We start from the raw sequence: 18,134 nt of genomic DNA, 5'->3' as shown, positions 1-18,134 counted from the left end.
TAGCGCTACGCCTTACAGTACCAGCGATCCAGGTTCAGTTCCCGCTGCGGCCTGTAAGGAGTTTGTACGTTCTCCCCATGACCGTGTGGGTTTCCTCTGGGTGCTCTGGTTTCCACCCACAGTCCAAAGACGTACTGATTGGTAGGTTAATAGGTCATTGTAAATTGTCCTGTGATTAGGCTAGGCTGTTAATTGGGGGTTGCTGGGCCGCACTATCAGAAGGGCTTACATGGCACTGTATCTCAATAAATAAATAAATTTATGTAAAGAGGCACATAGAACCAAGTCTTATTGACATTTAGTCAGACATTACCCAGCTACCTGAGAATCACCAATTTATTTTTGCACTTTCATTTCTTTTTCCCTCTTCCACCTTTTCTAATGAGTTACGATTTAGAAAGTTAGAGGGAGGATATTGTGGAGAAGAGAAATTACTGTGACACAAGGGCAGGAGCATACTGATGTAAGCATGTGCCTGCAGATGGGATTGAGAAGGAGAGCTTGTAAAAAGACAGAATTGAAAGCTATAATCACAGTGTATTCTGCAGATGCTGGAAATCCAGAGCAAAAAAAAAAACACACATAGACACCTGGAAGAACTCAGCAGGGCAGGCAGCATCTATGGAAATGAATAAATACTCAACGTTTTGGGCCAAGACCCTTTATGAGGATTTTTGAAGGGACTCAACACAAAAGTTCAAGTGTTTATTCAATTGCATGGGTGCTGCCTGACCTGCAGAATTGAAAGCAATTAAGGTTTTCCCTTCTGTAGTTTCCTGGCTTATTCCTATGCTCCTTGAACAGGGAAACAACATTATCTTACCCTTCAGATGTCTAGTACTTCACCTGTGGTTAAAGATGGTGCAAAATCTATCAGTCCCAGCAATCCCTTGTTTCCTTGCTGTCTATTTCATTAGACCAGGGGTTCCCAACCTGGAGTCCACACACGAAGAATTCCCTTCTACCACTGAGGGGACCCTACTCCTTCTATTGCTTCCCTCTAATAGATTTCTGAAAACGTTAGGAAATTCAGCATCTGAATTTGCACAGTACAAAAGGTAGTTGAGAAAACAAGGAGTCACCAAGCCCGAAAAAGTATACAAGTGCGTGATACCCAGAGGGTGATGTCACAAGTAGAGTGGTAAAGAAGACTTTTAGCATGCAGGCCTTCGTCAGCCATGGCATTGTTTTGAAGTTGAGATGGTATGTTGCATTTGTCCAGGATGCTGGTTAATTGTGTTCGGTTTTGGTCACCCTGCTAGGGGAAAGACGTCACTAAGCTGAAAAGTGATTTAATAGGATCTTGGACAGGCAACTTTTTCACCCAGAGGGTGATCGGTATATGGAATGAGCTGCCAGCGGAAGTGGTTGGGACAGGTACATGAACATTTAAAAGACTTGGACAGGGGCATGGATAGGGAAGGTTCAGAGGGACAGGGGGCCAAACACATGCAAATTGGACTAGCTTAGAAAGGAATTTTAGTTGGTGTGGACCATTTAGGGCAAAGGACCCATTTCTGTGCTCAATGGCTCTGTATGTGAAAGTTCAAAAAGTAATTGGCAAATGGAGGATAGTGTGGGTAAACATGAGGCCTTCCACTTGGATGGGAGGATTAGAGAAGCAGATGTTACTTCAATATACTACGGATTACCACGCTACAAAGGGATCTGGTTTCCTTGTTCATGAAACAGGGCTATAATGCACAATCAGTTAGTAATTTGTAATATAAAGAATAAGGCAGTCTTATTTAGCATCTGACTTTGCTCAGTACAAAGGTAGGTGAGAAAGCAAGAAGGCACAAGTCTGAAAAAGGATACAAGTGCGTGATTCCCAGACAGTGATGTCAGGAAGGATAGGCAGATGATAGAGCTAAGATCCACTCAGCCTGATGGTTTATGAGATGTGTCTATTTTAATACAAGGAGTTTCCTAAACAAGGCGGATGAACTTAGAGCATGGATCAATACTTGGAACTATGATGTCGTGGCCATTACAGAGACTTGGATGTGTCAGGGGCAGGAATGGCTGCTGAGTGTGCCAGGCTTTAGATGTTTCAAAAAGTGTAGGGAGGGAGGCAAAAGAGGTGGGGGCATGACATTGCTAATCAGGGATAGTGTCACAGCAGCACAAAAGGAGAAAGTCATGGAGGGATTATCTATTGAGTCAGTGTAGGTGGAAGTCAGAAACAGGAAGGGGGCAATAATTCTACTGGGTGTTTTATTTTATAGAACCCCCCCCCCCCCCATAGTAACAGGGATATTAAGGAGCAGATATAGGGAGGTAGGTTCTGGAATGGTGCAATAATAATAGGGTTATTGTGATAGGAGATTTTAACTTTCCTAATATTGATTGGCATCTCCTTAGAGCAAGGGGCTTAGAGGGGGTGGAGTTTGTTTGGTGTGTTCAGGAGGGTTTCCTAACGCAATATGTAGATAAACCAACTAGAGGAGAGGCTGTACTTGATCTGGTATTGGGAAGTGAACATAGTCAGGTGTCAGATCTTTTGGTGGGAGAGCATTTTGGAGGTAGTGATCACAAGTCTATCTCCTTTACCATAGCGCAGAGGGATAGGAGCAGACGATTTGGGAAAACATGTAATTGGGGTAGGGGGAAATATGCTATTAGGCAGGAACTTGGGAGCAGATGTTCTCAGGGAAATGCACAGCAAGAATGTGGCAAATGTTCAGGGAACATTTGTATGGCATTCTGCATAGGTATGTTCCATTGAGGTGGGGAAAGGATGGTAGGGTAAAAGAACAAAGGATGTGGAAAATCTAGTTAAGAAGAAAAGAAAGGCTTACAAAAGGTTCAAGAAACTTGGTACTGATAGAGTTCTAGAAAATTGCAAGGTTGCCAGGAAGGAGCTGAGGAATGATGTTAGGAGAGCCAGAAGGGGCCATGAGAAGGCCTTGGCAAGCAGGATTAAGGAAAATCCCAAGGCATTCTACAAGTACGTGAAGAGCAAGAGGATGAGCCATGTGAGAATAAGACCAATCAGGTGTGATAGTGGAAAAATGTGCATGGAGTTGGAGGAGGTAGCGGAGGTACATAGTGAATACTTTGCTTCAGTATTCACTAGAGAAAAGGACCTTGTCAGTTGTGGGGATGACTTACGGCAGATTGAACCGCTTGAGCATATAGACATTAAGAAAGAGGATGTGCTGGAGCTTTTGAAAAGCATTGATTTAGACAAGTTGCTGGGACTGAACGAGATGTACCCCAGCCTCTGGCGGTGACCTTTGCAATATTAATGGGGACGGAAGAAGTACCGGAGGATTAGAGGGTTGCAAATGTTGTTCCCTTGTTCAAGAAAGGGAGTAGCGATAACCCAGGAAAGTATAGACCAGCGAGTCTGACTTCAGTGGTGGGCAAGTTGTTGGAAATGAATCTGAGAAGCAAGATTTATGAACAATTGGAGAGACGTAATCTGATTAGGGACAGTCAGCATGGCTTTGTCAAGGGCTGGTCATGCCTTACAAGCCTGGTTGAATTCTTTGAGGATGTAATAATACACATTGATGAAGGTAGAGCAGTGGATGTTGTGTATTATGGATTTTAGCAAGGCATTTGTTAAGGTTCCCCATGCGAGGCTCATTCAGAAAGTAAGGAGGTATGGGATCCGAGGAGAGACCTTGCTTTGTGGATCCAGAACTGGCTTGCCCACAGAAGGCAAAGGGTGGCTGTAGATGGTTCGTATTCTGCATGGAGGTCAGTGACCAGTGGTGTTCCACAGGGATCTGTTCTGGGACCCCTCCTGTTTGTGATTTTTTTAAATGACCTGGATGAGGAAGTGGAGGGGTGGGTTAGTAAGTTTGCTGATGGCACAAAGGTTGGAGGTGTTGTGTGGAGGGCTGTCAGAGGTTAAAACGGGACTTTGATAGGATGCAGAACTGGGCTGAGAAGTAGCAGATGGAGTTCAACCCAGATAAGTGTAAAGTGGCTCATTTCAGATGGTCAAATTTGAAGATAAAATATAATATTAATGGTAAGACTCTTGGCAATGTGGAGGATCAGTGAGATCTTGGGGTCCATGTCCAGAGGACACTCAAAGCTGCTGCGCAGATTGACAGTGTTGTTAAGAAAGCGTATGGTGTGTTGACGTTCATCAACCGTGGGATTGAGTTCAGGAGCCCTGAGGTAATATTACAACTATATAAGACCTTGGTCAGACCCCACTTGAAGTACTGTGTTCAGTTCTGATCATATCACTACGGGAAGGATGTGGATACTATAGAAAGAATGCAGAGGAGATTTACAAGTGTAACTCTCATTGCGGCTGGCGGCTTAATATAGGGGATGATAGTCCCTGGCCCAGCCAAACTTAAGAAATCTCGTTTGGGTGGATGCTGCGCAATGTGTCTCCTGTTACAAATCAGTACCCCGAAATAACAAACAGTACACAATATGCGATTAAACGATTGAGATTTATAATTCTTAATTTGACTATATGGTTAGTAAAGAAAACAAAAAAAGAAAAAGGGCCCATTCTCATGAAACAGTCTAATGCGTAACGTTGGAGCTCACTGATAAGCCGTTCATCCATCATCGACCTCCTCCGATTGTCGCTGACCTTTGGACCCTTGCTCCAAGTCCACTCTTTCCACTCGCGTCTCCTCTCCTCATCTCTCCCCAGTAAAAGACCGCGAATTCCCAGCTCCCAGATACACAAAGAACAACACCCTGCTCATTGGCTAACATGCCCCGTTATCTCTAGTCATAACCCAAACATTGCTGCTACAGGGAAGCCATTACCTCAGCAATGGAACTTTACAGAGAAGCCGTTACATTAGCAGTGAAACCTTGCAGCCTGTTACACAAGGATGTTGCCTGGATTGGAGAGTAGGTGAGTGAATTTGGCGTTTTCTCCTTGGAGTGATAGAGGATGAGAGGTGACCTGATAGAGGTGTATAAGATGATGAGAGGCATTGATCGTGTGGATAGCTAAAGGCTTTTTCCCAGGGCTGAAATGGCCAACACGAGGGTGCATAGTTTTATGGTGCTTGGTAGCAGGTACAGAGGAGATGTCAGAGACAGGTTTTACACACACAGAGTTGTGGGTGCATGGAATGCACTGCCAGTGAGGGTGGTAGAGGCGGATACAATAGGGTCTTTTAAGACTCTTAGATTGGCACATGGAGCCTAGAAAAAAAGAGGGCTATGCAGTTGTGAAATTCTAGGCAGTTTCTCGAGTAGGTTACGCAGTCACCTCTCATCCTCCGTCACTCCAAGGAGAAAAGGCCAAGTTCACTCAACCTTTTCTCCTAAGGCATGTTCTCCAATCCAGGCAACATCCTTGTAAATCTCCTCTGCACTCTATAGTATGCACATCCTTCCTGTAGTGTGACCAGAACTGAACACAGTTCTCCAAATATAGGTTGACTCATTTAGAGCCTGATGGCCAAGGGTAAGAGTGACCTCATATAGCGCTCTTTGGAGCAGTGCAGTTGCCTCAGTCTATTACTGAAAGTGTTCCTCTGTTCAGCCAAGCCGGCATGCAGAGGGTGAGAGACCTTGTCCAGAATTGACCAGATTTTCCAGTGGGTCCATTGTTCTACCACAGCCTCCAGTGTGTCTAGTTTGACTCCTATAACAGAGCCAGCATTCCTAATCAGTTTATTGAGCCTGTTGGCATCACCCATGTTGATGCCATTGCCCCAGCACACCACCACATAGAAGATTGTACTGGCAACAACAGACTGGTAGAACATGCGAAAGTGAGACCTGCATATTCCAAAGGATCTCAGTCTTCTCAGGAAGTAGGGGCGACTCTGGCCCTTCTTGTACACAGCCTCTGTGTTGGTGCTTCACTCAAGTCTATCATCCAGGTGAACCCCCAGGTGCTTGTAGGTCATCACCACATCCACGTCCTGACCATCAATAGTAACAGGGAGCAGTGCAGGTATAGTCGTCTTAAAGTCCATCACCATCTCCTTTGTCTCACTGATGTTGAGCTGCAGATGATTCAGCTTGCACCATTCGACAAAATCCTCCACCAGGGCCCTGTATTCATCCTCCTGTCCTCCCCTGATACACCCAACTATTGCTGAGTCATCAGAAAATTTCTGCAGATGACATGACTCAGTGTTGTATCTAAAGTCCGAGGTATACAGGGAAAAAAGGAAGGGCGCCAGTACAATCTATGGTGGGGCCCCAGTGCTGCTCATAGCCATGTCTGACACCCAGTTCTGAAGCCGCACAAGCGAGGACATCATGGGAAGAAGGAAATCCCCACTTGGGCCATGCTATCACAGAGCTGGAGGTACAGAAGCCTAAGGTGAACACCACCAAGATCAAAAACGGCTACTTCCCCTCAACAATTCAGTTCTTGAACCCAGTAGCAAAAATTTATCACTGTAGGTTGGCAACAGCATCTGACCACTTGGCACATCAATGGACTTCAGTTTTTTTTGGTTGTTCTCATTGTGTTTTCTTGCAGAACATTGTATATAATTTGTTTAATTTATATTTTCTCAGGAGTGTTGCTTATCTGATGCTCTGTGCCTGTGAAGTTGCTGCAAGGAAGCTTTTCATTGCACCTGTACACACATGGACTTGTGCATTTGGCAATTAACTTTGAGAACCTTGATTATACTGGTTGCTTTCCTGAGGCAGTGGGAAGTGGTTATTAGCAGTGAGGCTGGTTTTCATATACTTATCCCTGTTTCTAATTATCCTTTTCATACATTTGGTCCTTGCCCTCCCTGGCATATCAGATTGTTGAGTAGCTCTGCTGGCTGGTGAACCATTAGACTTTCATCGTCGGCAACAAAATCTTTCTGCTTGAAAACTTTCCGGAAAAACTGGCACAATTATTAAATGTGGTTTAAAAAAAACCATTGGCTGCTTGCCTCCTGTAGCTCTTCTTGGCTTGAATATGCATGCTGAAGGGCCATTTTGGTGGTAATTCAATATACTGATGACGCAAGATTAGCCAAGCTAGGGAATTTGGGCTACTTAGCTCAGTTGATTTCAACAATCTGTTCTCTGTTTGTATTAGGAGTTCTGTAAAATGTGTCTATTATTTCTATGTGAAGCTCTTCATTATTTTCCACCATAAAGCATAAGAACAGAATTAGGCCATTCAGCCTATCAAATCTTCTCCGCTATTCCATCATGGCTGACTTTATTATCCCTCTCAACCCCAATCTCCTGCCTTCTCCCTGTAACCTTTGACACCCTTACTAATCAACCTCTGCTTTAAATATACCTAATGACTTGGCTAAATCAAATGGTTGTCCTCTGAATCTAACAAGGAGCACTCTTTCTGATATTGCCCAATGTCCTTTTTGCCATGTTTTCATCCATAAAGATTCCTACTCCATTAGTATGGGATGTTCCTCAAGAATAAATTAGTGTTTTATTTCTATTCTGACATGTTCCAGCACGTGTCCAACGAACTTTGCATGATGTTAATCTTTAGTATCAGTATTTATCACTCTTCCTCAGAAACCTGAGCAATAGAATGTGAAATACATAGGACCATAAGTTTAATGAGTTACATCAGTAAGATAGGAAAGAAAAGGTATGTCGCATCCGGAGTTTCTCCGGTTAGCGGACGATTTCCCTCCACGCCGCGTACGAAGCAAGTTACAGCAGTGGTTTGCCATTGCCGTCTGGCGGGTGAGTTTCCAAAGAGTTCACCAGCTCGTAACCCAGCATGAATGAAAAGCGTGCAGGGGAGCCGGCTGGATTCGAACTCAGGACCTTTCATCCCAAAGTCCGGCACTGATGCCACTACGCTACCAGCCGGGTCATCACTAAGTTACTTCTAAGAATTTTGATGACAAGAGCTAAAAGTAAGATACAAGCTGAAATAGGTAAAGAACAATGTGGTTTTGTGAAAGACAAAGGTACAAGAAACATGATATTGATGTTAAGGATACTATCAGAACGAGATATTCAAGTGCAGAAAGATTTGTTTTTTTTATCAATTACACAAAAGCATTTGATAAGGTGAAACACAATAAATTATTCAAAATATTACAGGAAACTCTGGACCTAGATTCGAAAGCCCTCCGCCTAATCAGAAATCTGTACTGGGAACGAACTGCCACTGTAAGAATAGGTGGAAAAGTGAGTCAGTTTATGAAAATCAAGGGAGGTGTTAGACAAGGTTGTGTTTTCTCCCCTGATTTGTTTAATGTGTACAGTGAAACAATATTACAAAAAATAAGAGACATCTTGGGAAACGAAGTTGGCGGTGAAAACATCAGTAATTTCAGATATGCGGATGACACTGTTAATTGCAAATATGAAGGAAGAACTACAAAACTTAATTGATATAGTTGTTGAAGAAAGTGCAAAAATGGGTCTATCTATCAATTGCAAAAAGACAGAATGTATGGTGAAATCCAAAAAGAAGGAGAATCCTATCTGCAGGCTGAGAATAAACGGGGAAGACATAAAACAAGTACAGAACTTTTGCTACTTAGGAAGCTGGGTGACATCAGATGGCAGGTGCGACATGGACATCAAAAGAAGAATAGGGATGGTGAAAGATACCTTTACGAGAATGAAGAGTATACTGACCAATACTAAACTAGGCATGACAACCCGCCTCAGAGTACTGAAATGTTATGTTTATCCAGTTATGTTATATGGCTCGGAATGTTGGACAATATCTAGTAACATGAGGAAACGAATTGAAGCAGCAGAGATGTGGTTTTTGAGGAGGATGCAAAGAATATCATGGATGAAACAAATATCTAATGAGGATATCATGAACAGACCAAGCACAAAAAGAGAAATAATGTATGAGATCATGAAAAGGCAATGTGACTTCATTGGACATGTGATTAGGAAAGAGGAGTTAGAATGCACGGTAATTATGGGAAAGATTGAAGGGATGAAAGCAAGAGGAAGGCAAAGACAAATGATGATGGAGACAGCAGCCAGAGAACTGGAAATGAATACCAATGAATCGATCCACCTGACCCGCGACAGGAGTGTGTGGGCCATGGCAGTCAAAGCTCAAACTGGGCATGGCACCTGATGATGATGATGAATGGCCTTCACAGCCTCCTGTAGCATTGAATTCCACAGATTCACCACCCTCTGGCTAAAGAAATTCCTCCTCACCTGTGTTCTAAATGGACACGTCTCTGTGTTCTGAGGTTGTGCCCTCTGGCTCTAGACCCTCCCAGTACAGGAAATATCCTCTCCATGTCCGTTCTATGTAGGCCTTTCAATATTCAATTGGTTTCAATGAATTCAAAATGGTTATGTGCTTTGACAGGAAAAGGATGATATCCCATCGACCTCCAATTTCTGTATTTGTTACCCTTCCGTGAGCTCTTGTCTTTGTCTGAACGGCTGCTGATTATCAAATGTGAACAGATTGTCTGAATCACAGGCTATTTAACCAATCAACCCACAGTGAAGAGCAATTTCCAGTAGTACAATGTAGGTCAGGGGACCTTCACTCTGTTTGTCAGTGACTACCTATTTCAGTTCAACTTCCCATTCCAAAATGGCCTCCTGCTCTGTAATGATGAGGCCACTCTCAGATTGGAGGAGCAACACCTCATATTCCATCTAAGTAGCCTTCAACCTGATGGCATGAACATTGACTTCCCAACTTCCGGTAACTTCTCACTGCCCCCCCCACCTTCTCTCTTTGTCCATTCTCCAGTCCGGCTTCCCTCTTAACACTTCTGACCTGTCCAACATCTCCCGCTGGTGCTCCTCCTTCCCTTTCTTCCATGGTCCACTGTCCTCTCATATTAACGTCCTTCAGCCCTTTACCTGTTCCACCTATCAACTCGTAGCTTCTGACTTCATTCCCCCCTCCAAGACTGATGAAGGATTTCCACTCTAAGCATTGACTGGTAATTCCTCTGCATAGCTGCTTCCTGGCCTGCTGAGTTCCTCCAGCATTTTGTCAGTGTTAATAAGAATTTAGAAGTGTTTTTGTGTGTGTGTGTGTGTGAGAGAGAGATGTGGGCATCACTGGCAGTGTCAGCATTCCCCTCTTATTACCGGTTCTTGATACTCAGTGAAAGTGATACTCCGCTGCCACCTTGAGCTGTTGGGTGAAGGTAGTTGTGTAGGGTAGATTTAGTCTTGATTATGAGGGAGTAGATAAAGTGCTTTCCTGGTCAAGATAATTTAGACTTGTAGGGGTATTTTGAGTTCTCGCATGTCTGCTGCCCTCGTCCTCTCCTGTGGGAGAAGTTGTGGATATGGCGGGATTTGTTTGAATGACCTAATGGATTAAGTGCAGTGTCTTCTGTTGGTGTACACTTCAACTAGAGTCCATACGATCATAGGGGCCACATTAGGCCATTCAGCCCATCAGATCTGCTCCTCCATTCCATCATGGGTAATTTATTATCCCTTTCAACCCCATTGTCCTGCTTTCTCCCTGCAACAGTCTTGTTGTGCAGGAGGGAACGGATCAAACGGAAGCTCCAGATGGAAGAGCAGATTGACGTATTTACCTTTTTTATTGAAACATAGATAATGGGAACTAGAGAATTTTCTCCCATGCAGTATGTTCCTTGGTGATAATCGCTATTCTGTATCCTGTTCCAACTCTCCCCCATCTTCATTGATTGCATCCCCCCATCCCCCCCCCCCGCGGCACAGCTTAACAGCGCCTGCTTTCACCGATCGGGGTTCAGTCCCCACAGCTCTCTGGAAGAAGTTTGTACGTTCTCTCTGTGACCAAGTAGGTGCTCTTCTGACTTCTTCCCACATTCCAAAGATGTACAGTCTGGGTTAGTAGGTTGTGGGCACATGGTGTTGGCCCTGGGAGCACGGCAACACTTGCAGCTGCACCCAGCACACCCTCACGAGTTTGATTTGATGTGATTGGTATATTTCACTCAGTGTTTTGATGGACGCGTGTCAAGTAAAGCTAAGCTAACTTCTTGAATGTATTTAAGTTCAAGGACAGCTTCTATCCCACTGTTAACGGATTGTTGAATGGATCTCTTATTGGACTCTTGGCCTCTCAATCTATCTCGTAATTATCTTGCACTTTGCCGTTTACCTGCAGTGCACTTTTTCAGTAGCTTTGCATTTCATACAATCAAATCATTACACAGTGCATTGAGCTAGAATACAGTAAAACAATAACAATGCAGAATAAACAGCATGCAAGGCAAGCTTTTTCCACTGTGCATCGGTACATGTGACAATAATAAAAAAAATCAGTGATAATTAGCGGCAAAAAGCAAGCTGCTGGAGGAACTCAGCGGATCAGGCAGCGTCCCTGGAGGGAGATCGACAGTGTCACCAGCAGCAAGGACATCTTCAAAAGGCGATGACTCAAAAAGGCAGCATCCCATCATGCCCCCATCACCCAGGGCATATCCTCATCTCACTGCTTCCATCAAGGAAGGAGTTACGTGAGCCTGAAGACACACACTCAACACTTTAGGAACAGCTTCTTCCCCTCCGCCATCCGATTTCTGAATGGGCAATGAATCTACGAACACAACAGCAATAATTTGTTTTGCTCTCTTTCTGCACTCCTTATTCAAATTAATTTTTAAAAATGTATTTCTTATTGTGTTTTATTGTTCATTACGTGCCATGTCGTATGACTTGGGCAATCATGGCCTTTCCATGATTGTTCTTGGCAAGTTTTTGCACAGAAGTGGTTTGCCATTGCCTTCGTCTGGGCAGTGTCTTTACAAGACACTGAAGCTCTGTCTAATTCCCTCCACAGATGCTGCCCGACCTGCTGAGTTCCTCCAGTAGCTTAACATTTCTGTTGCTCTAGATTCAACCATTTGCACTTTGTGCCTCTACTTAATCATTTTGGCTTGCCGGCAAAGTTGCTTGTTGATAATTGGGCTTGTCTGTACTGCTTGACGTGATTCCAACATTCCATTGGGAGTCTCATGCTTCCCACTGCTGTTAGCCAAATAAGTCCTCTCACCAGGGGTGGTGCTGCCCACTGCTGGGCAAACACAGCTCAAGCACTTTTGAGACTTGTTCATAAAGACTGGACTCTTGAGGGCTTTTTAAAGCCATCCGGTGTGATTTTTTAGGAAAACAAAGAAAGTTGGAACCAAGAGGGAACGTTACGTGAGATTGGTTGGATACCCTTTCGAAGAACCACCATCTACAAAATGTATTCAGAATGCTGGAGGAGCTCAGCTGGTCAGGCAGCATCTATGGAGGGAAATGAACAGTCGATATTTCGGGCTGAGATCCATCAGCACTGTCCACTTCCTTCCACAGATGCTGCCTGACCCACTGAGTTCCTCCAGCATTTTGTGTGTGTTGCTCCAGATATCCAGCATCTGCAGAATCTCTTGTGGTGGCCGTTGACGGACCAGGCCAGAGGGCCTGCAGATGGAGTACTCTGTTTCCTGCTGTACCCTGGTGGTGCAGCTTGGCTGGAGATTCACTGGGTTTCAACCCAAGGAAAAATTAACTAGTTTGGGACTTTATATTCCCTGAAGTGTTGGAGAATGTGGGGAGATTTGATAGAGGTATATAAAATTATGAGGGATATAGATAGGATCAATGCCAGAAGGCTTTTTCCACTGAGGCTGGGTGAGACCAAGGTCAAAGGTTAAGAGTGAAATGTGTAAGGGGAACCTGAAGGGAAATTCTTCACTCAGAGGTGGTGTGAATGTGGAACAATTTGCCAGTGGGAGTGATAGTACGGGTTCAGTTGCAAGATTTAAGAGAAGTTTGTGTAAGTGTATGGATGGGAGGGGTATGGAGGTCCACATGCAGATCAATAGGACTAGACAGGATAAATTTGGCACGAGCAAGATGGGTTGAAGGGCCTGTTTTCTTGACTCTAAGAAATGAACTTTCTGCTTGCTTTCAGGGGAGAAACCATACATCTGTGAAATCTGCGGCAAGAGCTTCACCAGTCGACCAAACATGAAGCGCCATCGCCGGACGCACACGGGCGAGAAGCCGTACCCTTGTGACGTCTGCGGCCAGCGGTTCCGCTTTTCCAACATGCTGAAGGCGCACAAGGAGAAGTGTTTCCGAGTGACCAACCCCGTCACAGCAGACAGCAGCCCACTGAGCCTCACCTCCAGCGCGCCCCCCAATTCCAGCCCTCTCATCTCCCACCCCCACCACACTCACCCCCACTCCCTCCCACTGCCTCTCCTGCACTCCCTCCCCCCTCCTCCCCACCTGCCGCCCCCTCCACCCCTCTTCCCAGCTGGACGGATAAACGCCAACAACAATTGAGCGGCTGTGAGCTGGTTTCTCTCCGAACAGAAGAGATGAGGGACTGCCCAAGTGGTTGGAGCCATGCCCCAGGTGTGACGCCGAATACACTGTTACCTGGAAGGAATACAACCAAAGGAGGCATATGTACTTAAAGGACAGGGTGTAACAGTCAATGAACCTAGGGGGAAAAAAAGACTTGTGTAACAAAAAAAAACTATTTTGGTGTATTATTTACATTAAAGATGTAGACAGGATTTTTTTTTAAATACCATATAGGACAGGACTGGTGATAACTAGTCTGAACCACTTTTAAAGACAACCATAGACTCTAACTATTCACTAAAAAAATATCTTTTGTTAGAATTTTCAAACACAAATATACTGTACCTGCAGCATATAATGCAAGAAGGACATGTACAGATTTAATACAGTGTGCATCCTGAGGGCAAAGGGACTGAACAGGTAGCCCTTCATAAATGTGTTCCTGATGTACTTAATTAGCAAGGTAATATGGGATTCTTCCCCTTCCTGCCGTTCTCCTTTCCCCCCTTGCCTCTAATCTGTAACCTGCTGTTTTATTTAACAAAATGAGCTGTGCTTGTGTGTAGCAAGTTTAACCACTTACTGGAGTGTACCCAACGGACTTGACATTTTAGCAGCCAGTGTTGTGTGGTGTAAGTGAACCAGAACCATAAGAGTGTGTGGCCTGCTGTGGACTCGATTGAAGCAAGGCTGAGTGAAAGAGTAGCAGCTTATAGGAATGTACAAAAAACCAAAGAGGGAAGGACTGTCAGGATGAATATTTAGCAAATAGTTCCACCAGGCTAGGAAGTTACTGGTGGGAATCCTACTTCTCCCAGCCTTCGGAACCCACTCCCGCTCACACCTTTGCTGCGTTTTACCTCCAAAATTTGCATACCTTTCTGTAGTTAGTTTTCCAGAGCACAGAATTAGCACTTAATTATGGGCGCTGTGTCTTTCAACGGGAAGGTGGAGCTAATAAATGCAGAAATTGGCATTTTCAAGCCCATGGAATGCAAGAAAGATGGTTATAGAGCTGGTCTGGGGTTGTTTGATGGAAAGTTGGGAGTGGAACTAGTCAGTATAACCCTGAAGAAACGCAGTGATTTTGCTGTGCATCCAGCAGAAGAGGCACATAGCACTGAGCCGAGAAAAGATGCACGGTGGCGCTCGGGTAAGACGCGTGAGGTTATTGGCACCTCACCAACAACGACTGCTCCAAGCTGCAATGAGTGAGGGCTTCTCTTCATTAAATCTCTATATACTCAACAGGAAAACAGGATTTCTCTTTCAAATATTGCCTTAAACGATTGGGTACTTTGAGTTGCAAGGGGCGCTTCAATGAAGGACACGTTTCTACCCCCTCTTTCCACTACTCCCAGCTCATCTGGCTGCTGGTGGTTAATCTGGAGATGTACTCCAGTCTAAAACGTAAAAGTAGCATTGCATCTTTGTGATAGAGTGGAGGTTTGTGTTTCAGAGATGAGTGGGTCTGCAGGCAATAAGGCTACTCTGGTGATTTGTACTTGTGTGTGAGTTTCAACTGGTATTTCAGTGAGTGTTCAGGTAGGATCTTGATTGCATAAATGATCAAACCTCATGAGTTTTTCTTAGCCAAGGATTTTATTTTAGTCAAATATCCTGCATGATTGTGCCCAAAGGACAAGGGAACATTGATTGATCGAATGTTGAATTGAATTTGAGCTCTTATTTTTGGTAGTCCTTCTAGTATGTGGTCAGGTAGTGGTGTGGAAATCCCAAGAGAGATCATTTGCATTGGTTAACTTTTGCATCGTCCAGTTTGTTTATGATGTCTTCACCTCAAACATGGTGGACTCTGGAAAGAGAACTTATTGCAAGAAGAATCATGGGATGGTGCAGTCTTCCTTTGCAAGTGCAGCAGGCAAGTAGGAAATGAAGTGGTTGGTTGACCATTATTGCAAAGCGATTGGAGTACAAGGGTACATGTCGTGCTGCAGTTAGATTGGGTGTTGTTGAGACCACGCCTAGTTTCATTGTATTGACTGCTGTGTCTATGGATTGTCACGTGGAGAGATTTCGTCAACTAGTGTATAATTCCCTAGGGTTTAGGACAATTAAAAAACATTCAACAGAAAATCTTATGTGGCCTGATAGGGTGAACATTCAGAAAGTAGATCTCACGGCTGGAGAGTTTAGATCAAGCAGATCACTGTCTTGGCCATTTGGGACTGAGCTGAGGAGAAATCTTTTAACCCAAAGGTTTGTGAATGTGTGGAGTTCTTAATCCCAGAAGGCAAAGGTTATTTAGTTCTTGAATTTATTCAAGACAAGCTTGAATAGATTTTTGGGATGCTACTATGTAGGTAACCAAATTGTTGAAAGTTAGTCTTCATCTTGAACAGCGGGGAACGGTAAGCGACCCCTTTTGGGCCCTGCCTTCTCTCATTCTTGTAGGCCAACCGGACACTGCTGGACATACCAGGCCATTGCTGGTGCTTTCAAGGTCTATAATTAGACCATTAGGAAGGGCTGCCAGCATGGACCATGTTCCCAGATGCCATTTTAATTAATTTTGTTTTGCTCAACTAACGGGTACTAGCAAACTTTTGTTTTAAACTTGAACACTAACCTAGATTTTAAAAGCATTAGTACAATGAGACTGGTGAGCAGTCTTGCTTTTTGAAACTAGAGCTGCTGTGATTGCTTGCTTTGGGCCTTGGTTTCTCAGACAACCTTGTACACTACACTGCATCCACATCAAAGGTGTGCAGTTACTGAATCTCCCACTCCCTCCTCCTCTTGTCCAGTTACATGTTGAGGTAGGACTGGAAAAGGTAGAAGCTCATTTGAAGTAAATGGTTCAGAATGACATAATCAGCAGCTTTAATCGTAATAAAAATCACTATCTTGTATCGGGAAGGAGTAGAAGTTCCTTGTTTCCGTCGTGCAGGTTTATAACATTTAGTGGTAAGAAGCAGGGGAGTAAAGTATCTTTGCAAGTGCACTGTTAAGTCACAAGCTATATTTTATCAGAGAATTTAAAGTGCAGTATTTGTTGTTGTACAGAGGAGATAAGGAGTATGTCAGTGAAGCATCGCAGTATTTTTAATGTGCTCTTATCGGATACAGAGTTTAAAATATTAAATAAAATAAAAGTTGGTTATTGTAAAGACATAGGACTTTTTTTAATATTAAGTGTTTTTGATACTTTTGAATTCTGCCTATTTTGCTCATCGTGAAGAGATGGAAACTTAGGAAAGTCACAATTAAAGCAATAGTAACCAAGGGAATGCACATCCTGACGCTTTCATACAGCACTTTCTGACTCTTCTGACATAGGAGCCTTCAGATGGTCATTGGCAAGTATAAACCTTTCAAAATAAAAAACAATTTGGCCTCCTGTAATAGATCTATCATAGTCGCTGCAAACTTATTGTTTGCAATTTGGCCTGATGCTGGAAATAAAGGGTAGTCCCCACATTGTGACATTTGCACAAAAACAGTTCAAGGTGAATAATAATTCAATAATTCGTTCCTTTTCATTAACCCCGTGGTCTACACTGCGCATGGTCGCACACCAAACGGCTACAGCCAGGCATTGTGATATGCCCTCTTTGTAGCTGGGATCTCTTTATGTATTATTGAGAGGAGGGAGAGCTGAATTCCGCAACCCTATTTTTAAAAAAAAAAGAAAAAAAATGTTTTTGACAAAAAATTATCCCAAAGAAAGCAATAAATGGACATTTGTCATTAAAAAGCAGGACAAACTTACACAGGTTATATATTGCACCCATACAGTCTATAGTAATGATATCAAGTCTCAGCCAACAATATTAAGGGGATTTTATTTTGTTTTGGTGGCACTTCCTGTGGTGAGTCTTTTTTTATTATTTCTAAAATAAATCCTCGTTCCAATTCCGACTTTCATCCCTTTACCAGTTGAACTCACGTTATTGTTCTGTATGGCATGCTGTTGTCTGCCAGTCTCCTAAGGCTGAATCAGTTCTAGGGTTGGATGAGTTACACTCAAAGGTTTCATTAAATTCATAGGCATTTAAATTCGAAGGTCAGAGTTGAAAGGTGAGGATTAATATTGAATCGGAGCATTTAACTGTAACAGTACTGATCAATATCATGGATAAATTTATTCATGTGCTTCACTTAGGTAAGCTAATTTTACCATGAAATCTTGCACCTTATCCCTATTTAATGGCCCTTTCTTACACAGACCAGAGGGGGTTGGTCGGGGGAGGGGTTGGTAGGGAGAAATGATGCTTTGTACTGTAGTGTTCCACTATCTTGCTGAGGGATTTTTTTTTGAAGTGAGATTGTACCAATGTTGCTCACTGCATAGTACAGCCTCAATCAGGTAGCAAACAGCTTGTTGAACATAGGGAAATGCTACAGTTAATATTCAGTGGATTTGAGGCCAAAATTTAGCTTGGCCGTTTAGTAAAGCATTAGGTTTAAGAAAAAAAATCAAATTTGTGTATCAGTCATAAGTATCTTAATTCTATATTTTACTACATAAACACATCTTAGTTATCTTGTGTATATAGCATTAATATAGAATGTTGTAATCTTGTGGTTAAAAGGAAGATTATGTCAATAGGTGCTACAATTACTGGTCTATATCCGTCATTTATGTATTGCTTAGTGTATAGTGTATTCAGGATTTGCTGTCTAAATTCCTGACAGAAATAAACCCTTTCATTATAATAAATATATGGTTTATGTCTTGTTTATTTAAATATACACTCAGTGGCCACTTTATTAGGTACAGGAGGTAAATCAAATTTGTGTATCAGTACAGGAGTACTTGATAAAGTGGCCACTGAATGTATGTTTGTGGTCTTCTGCTTTAGTAGCTTATCCACTTCAAAGTTCAATGTGCTGTGCATTCAGAGATGCTCTTCTGCACACCACTGTTGTAACTCATGGGTATCTGAGTTTCAGCTTGAACCAATCTGGCCATTCTC

At 43.3% G+C, this 18,134-nt stretch overlaps 1 protein-coding gene across 7 annotated transcripts in view; it reads left to right on the top strand.

The window, feature by feature from the left end:
* The window catches only part of zbtb47b (zinc finger and BTB domain containing 47b), a 289,399-nt gene extending 271,540 nt beyond the window's left edge, over nt 1-17,859 (top strand). For all 7 annotated transcript variants that reach the window (XM_072254156.1, XM_072254161.1, XM_072254155.1 and 4 more), the window contains exon 6: nt 12,794-17,859. In XM_072254156.1, coding sequence (XP_072110257.1) covers nt 12,794-13,170 — 377 coding nt within the window. In that variant the 3' untranslated portion in view covers nt 13,171-17,859. The remainder of the gene's footprint in view (nt 1-12,793) is intronic.
* The last annotated feature ends 275 nt before the right edge of the window (nt 17,860-18,134 follow it).

Source organism: Mobula birostris, chromosome 3 (assembly GCF_030028105.1).
Source record: "Mobula birostris isolate sMobBir1 chromosome 3, sMobBir1.hap1, whole genome shotgun sequence".
In the NCBI taxonomy this organism is placed as follows: Eukaryota; Metazoa; Chordata; class Chondrichthyes; order Myliobatiformes; family Myliobatidae; genus Mobula; species Mobula birostris.
Note: the sequence above shows the minus strand (reverse complement) of the source record. Positions and strands in the feature narration are given on the sequence as shown.